The 5,690-nt window shown below is 29.9% G+C and overlaps 1 protein-coding gene across 1 annotated transcript; it reads left to right on the forward strand.

Moving 5' to 3' along the window:
• The first annotated feature begins 2,902 nt into the window (after positions 1–2,902).
• LOC122506766 (KRAB-A domain-containing protein 2-like) lies at positions 2,903–4,322 on the forward strand. Its single transcript, XM_043619079.1, has 2 exons — positions 2,903–3,499; positions 3,729–4,322. Exons 1-2 carry the CDS (start codon positions 2,903–2,905, stop codon positions 4,320–4,322), a joined length of 1,191 nt encoding a protein of 396 aa, XP_043475014.1.
• Positions 4,323–5,690: the final 1,368 nt, after the last annotated feature.

A 5,690-nucleotide genomic window follows, 5' to 3' on the forward strand; every position in this document is an offset into this window, starting at 1 on the left:
ATATAAATATTTATTAATCAATTGATAACTTAATGTTAATTATTATTATTATTTGAAACAATTATTATAATTATTATAATATTATTTAATTAAGTGAACACAGTAATAAATAAAGATAAACTGAATATTGTGTAAAGATTGATTCAAGCTTGAATCAAGATTAGATGTTCGAACTTCACTCATAAAGATTGACCGAATCTTGAATCGAGCATGGGACGAGCATTGGGTCCAATGTTGAACCAATATTGAACTAATATTGATTGACAGTGATGTAAAGACTGCTTCTACTGTGAGTTACCCACACTGAGCGTTCAAGACTCAATCAACCTTTAATCTATCGTCAGCATTGGTCTTTCGCGCCTGGGTAATACTTAGAAACTATTTGTTGAATGTTAGATTTGAGTTTGGATTTGAGTTAATTTTACAACTAAAAACATATTTTTTATAATAGATAATTTGAAAATATATAAATACACAAGCAAATAGTTATATTTACTTCTATAATTTAATTTTTAATTAATTTTAACTGGACAAAAAAGATTCATGAATTAAAATGCGATATATGTTAATTAATGTAAAATTTAATATTAACAAATCTAAAAATATTTGTCTTAAAATTGATAATTGACATTAAATTAATGAAAAAATTAATTTGTGTAAAAACTTCTTTGTTAATATTATAATAATATTTTGCTATATTTTGAAGGTATAGATTAAAATTAAGATGTTTAGAGTAAATTTAAAAAAGATTAAATTTTAGTGTTTATAATAATATTTAAAATTAATTTAATAATATTAATATTTTATTATGTTTATTATAATATAATATATTAAAATTATAATATGTAAAGTATTATATTAATAATATTAAATATTTATAATATTCCGATTTTTATAAATGTTTAAATTATAAATATATACTAAAACTATGTTCTTAGAAAAATTATTTTGTGTAGGGGAGAGTGGTCCTAAGTTGGCCGCCTAAGCAAATTGGTCGAAAATAGTAACAAAATGAAATTTAATCACTTCGGCAAGTATATATTAGTGTTCAGAGATCGTTTTGCTATAATTTTGTGGTATTTAGAACGTTATAGAATGACTTTTGTAGTCTTAATACAATAAATCGTGAAAAGCTGCATTTTGGACATTTCAGAAATAGCGGTCCTAAGTTGGCCACCCCCTGGTCCTAAGTTGGCCACCACTTTTTTTCGCTTGAGTATAAGGAAGAAATGCATATTCTTTTCAATTACGCAGAAATTTTACAAATTTGATACATTTAGGAGAATAAAAACGCATTATTTAACTATTTTTGTTTAGAAAATAAAGCAATATTTTATTTCATTTATTTACAGTGGTGGATGGCTGTAGAGACAGGCGTTTTTGTACTTCATTTTTTCTAATGTTTTTTAAACCATTTTTTTTTGTTTTTTGTCTTTGTTTAATTCCTACGTTACACTTTTACGGTCTTTCTCGTGATAAAAAAGAAATAAAACATAAATAAAAACAAACAAAAACAATAGGTGGCCAACTTAGGACCACTGTAGATTTTTACAAGTTTCAAATTATTACGCTAATAAAAAAAATTTATTTAAAAAATCAACAGAACCTCTTATTACAACATTAAATAAAGGAACTAGCGCACACACTTATTTAGAAATTTTTAATTATTTATCTCTTGTAGCTGCTCTCGAAAAAACAAGAAAAATCAAATTTTTTTGGTCAAAAACAATATTATTGTCCTCACAATGCGTAGAAGAATCTTAGATTATAATTAGGTCCATAAATTATATCATGGTTTATCAATATATCATACCACAAAATTATAGATTCATACCATCTCTGAGAAATGCAGGGTGGCCAACTTAGGCCCACGGCCAACTTAGGACCACTCTCCCCTACAGTAAAATATTTTTATTCCTATTAAGCAAGAACCTTAGAAATATTTTCTTGTTTTGAAAAGTTTGACACATCTGGTTTCACTTGGGATGACCAGCCATAAAGGTTTCTCGTCTATTTTATGCGTTTTCTGTACAAGTTTTTTTCATATATATTTAGTAAGAAAAAAACGTATTTAGGAATTTCTTGGATTTTCAGGAAAATTTTCAAAGAAATGCCTTGAAGCGTCAGTTGCTTTCTAGCATTTGAGAGACATACACTTAAACCGCGCTCGGCAGGACAATAATATTTAAAATTTTAATAAATAAGCAATGGTTTATCTTTTTTTTTATTTTAAATATTCTTTGTGTTTATTGTAGTGTTAAAAATAGTGTTCTTGTTTTATTCAAAAAATAAAAATTGTTCTTTACATCTTGTGTTCCAAGTTGTCTTCTTGTATTTAAGTGAAATGTTACACAAAGTGCGGTTAGAATGTGTTTAAAAAAACTTGATATATGTATATATGTTACCGGCAAAACCCGAAGACCAGGTAAATCGCGAAATGCCTAGGCAAATCGAGGAATGCCTATGATTTTAGGTAACTCCCGAATTTCCTAGACATTCTTAGTCACTTCTCGATTTGCCTAGGCATTTCGCGAATTAACTAGGTAATTCGAGAAATGCCAGAACCATTTTAGGCAAATTAGAAAATTGATTGGAACATTGGTATTTAATTTAAATTATTCAATTTAATTTATTTAAACATTTATAAGTCTATTAAAATATTATTCATTTTAAAGGAAGAAAAAAAATTATTAATTTTACATAGTCTACAAATTTTATATTATATCTCGGACATTGAATATTTTGATCTCTGCAATCAATCGAACTGCCTGTGGATTATCGAGTCATTTATTGACAAAAACAAATAGTATTGTTCATTGTAGTATAGATTCGTAGCTCGAATGAATTGTTTCCTATATTAATTAGTCTCTCGTTTAACGTCATATTGTATACTTCATTCAAAATGACTGACGAAAATTGTATTCAAGAGTGGAAGATAAATTTTTATGATACGGTTAAAAAATCAGCTCATTACAAAGTAATGTTACAAGAAGAGTATGAACAAATTTTGAAAGATGTGCAGGATGCAAAATTAAATGGTGCAAAGTGTAGTCGTCAGTATAGGAGATTAAATAGATATGACATTTTGGAAGTTGCAGGCGTGTGCAAATTAATAAAAAAGTGTAATAATGGTGAAGTGAAATATTTCGCACCATTAGAAGAAGTCTTTGAAATTTTGACATTGGCACACATGGGAACTGGTCATGGAGGAAGAGACCGCATGTTGAGTGAAACTTCAAAAAAATATGAAAATATAACTCGAGAAGTTGTTAGAATTTTTTTATCAATGTGCGAGACATGCCATCAAAAAAAGGTCAAAAGAAAACGCGGACTAGTTTCAAAACCTATACTTCACAAAGAGATGAATAGTCGGTGTCAAGTAGATTTGATTGACCTGCAGTCTCAAGCAGATGGCAATAATAAATTTATAATGGTTTATCAAGACCACTTGACGAAATTCGTTCTCCTTCGACCGCTATCTTCAAAACGTGCAGAAGAGGTATGTAAAAAAATATTTTCAACAAATGATATTATTTTATTTTTATACTTGTTTATACTTGTTTGGTTATTGGAAAGAAATTTTTTATTTGAAGTTGTTTGTTTCATTTAACCAAATTTGTGTTTCGAATAGAGAATATTGTTTGGTTAAATACAATTTGTTTGACACAACACACAAATTTGTTTGATTCAACCAAATCATTTTTATAATTAATCAATACTTTTTACAGATTGCATACCAACTTCTGGATATCTTTCTCACCTTTGGAGCCCCTGTTATTCTTCAGTCAGATAACGGTCGTGAATTTGTTAATCACATAATTACCGAATTAGCATCTCTATGGCCTGAATTAAAAATCGTCCATGGAAAACCCAGACACAGTCAAAGTCAGGGATCAGTGGAACGAGCAAATCAGGACATAGAAAATATGCTGGCAGTCTGGATGAAGGATAACAAAACAACGAAATGGGCTGAAGGATTGAAATTCATCCAATTCTCAAAAAACAGAGCACTACATTCGGGAATAAAACAAGCACCCTACAAAGCCATGTTCGGCTGTGACGCAAAAATCGGACTTTCAACTTCGACATTGCCCTGCGAAGTAATAAAAAATATTTCAACCGAGGACTATCTTCTCAACGTGCTGGAAATTGATGAACCGAGTACCGAAAATAATGAGGAGGAATTAAATTTAGAAATAAACGCAACAGCAACTGCAAACTCAGATTCATCCGAAGACAACTCTATTAATAGTAGGCATCAAGAAATTATTTGTGCAAGAAAACGAGCATTTGATGGATTGGAAAAGCAGGCCAAAAAATGAAAACGATCTCGGATAAAAATCATGAAGCAGTTAAAATTGGGGACAATGTAACTATTCCAATTCCCGACGTCGACAAAGCGAAAAGTGACTTGAGAAATGTGATTGGAGTTATTATGGAAAGCAAAGATGACCTTTATAAAATTGGAACTCGACATCGAGTAATAAATAGGCTTTACTGCAGGTAAATAAATTCAATATCTCTATTTCAAATATTTTTTGGATTTTGAAAACTTACAATTGTTTTAGGTCTGAATTCGATAAATGTAAGAATAAGTTCATTCAAGAGGAAGAAATTCTTACAAGCGAAAGTGTGTCCCTAAGATCTATTGCAACTCATCAATCGAATACATCAGGACAAGGATTTTTCCGTTGCAACTGTACAAAGTCCTGCAGTACGAAGAGATGTCTTTGTAAAAGAAGCAATGTCCTTTGCAATTCGAAATGTCATCACAGCTCTACTTGCTGTAATAAATAATCAAATTTCGTCCCCATAAATAATTTTATATATTATAAATAGATACTTTTTTTGTAGACGTTTACGTATGTAAGAATTAATTTTTTGACAGACCTATAAATGAAATTTTACAATTAAATACCAATGTTCCAATCAATTTTCTAATTTGCCTAAAATGGTTCTGGCATTTCTCGAATTACCTAGTTAATTCGCGAAATGCCTAGGCAAATCGAGAAGTGACTAAGAATGTCTAGGAAATTCGGGAGTTACCTAAAATCATAGGCATTCCTCGATTTGCCTAGGCATTTCGCGATTTACCTGGTCTTCGGGTTTTGCCGGTAACATATACACTACCGTCCGTGAGTATCAGGACGCCCCTTTTTTCATGAGTGGAGAAATTCTTAAAACATAGAAAATAAGAATGACAAAAAATTTTCGTATTTTTTTCCTGAAAGCTAATGAAATTATGAAAAGACTGACACCTGATCGAAGAATTTTCGTTGACTATTCTGTCAGATACAGAAAAAATACTGGATTTTGCATGCTTTTCGTAATTTTTTAATTTCTCGAAAACTAATTAACTTTTATTAGCGCTCTTGGTCTTGTTTTAATCTCTATTTAATGTAGAATCTAAATTATTAACTGGTAAATTGTGAAATAAATTTTTCCAAAAAAATTTGAAACCGTTTAAGTAGGATTAAAAAAATTCAAAAAATTATCATGAATATTAAGGTATTTGTCGCGCGACTGGTCACTGTCAAAAGTTTGTATCCGTTAACTGTACTTATGAAACGATTATGAATGCGAGTTTCCGAAAAACTTTTGCGGACGTACAGTTTGACACACAGATGTTCTCAAAGTATATTCATAACCTCTCGCATGAAAAACGATCGTGGCAACGTCGCAAGTTTGGC

This window comes from Leptopilina heterotoma, unplaced genomic scaffold (genome assembly GCF_015476425.1).
Source record: "Leptopilina heterotoma isolate Lh14 unplaced genomic scaffold, ASM1547642v1 Lhet_430, whole genome shotgun sequence".
Taxonomy (NCBI): domain Eukaryota; kingdom Metazoa; phylum Arthropoda; class Insecta; order Hymenoptera; family Figitidae; genus Leptopilina; species Leptopilina heterotoma.

Coding starts and splice junctions, on each gene's coding strand:
- LOC122506766 (XM_043619079.1), top strand. CDS start 2,903: ATGACTGACGAAAATTGTATTCAAGAGTGGAAGATAAATTTTTATGAT. Junction 3,500..3,728: donor CTTCAAAACGTGCAGAAGAG/GTATGTAAAAAA, acceptor TACTTTTTACAG/ATTGCATACCAACTTCTGGA.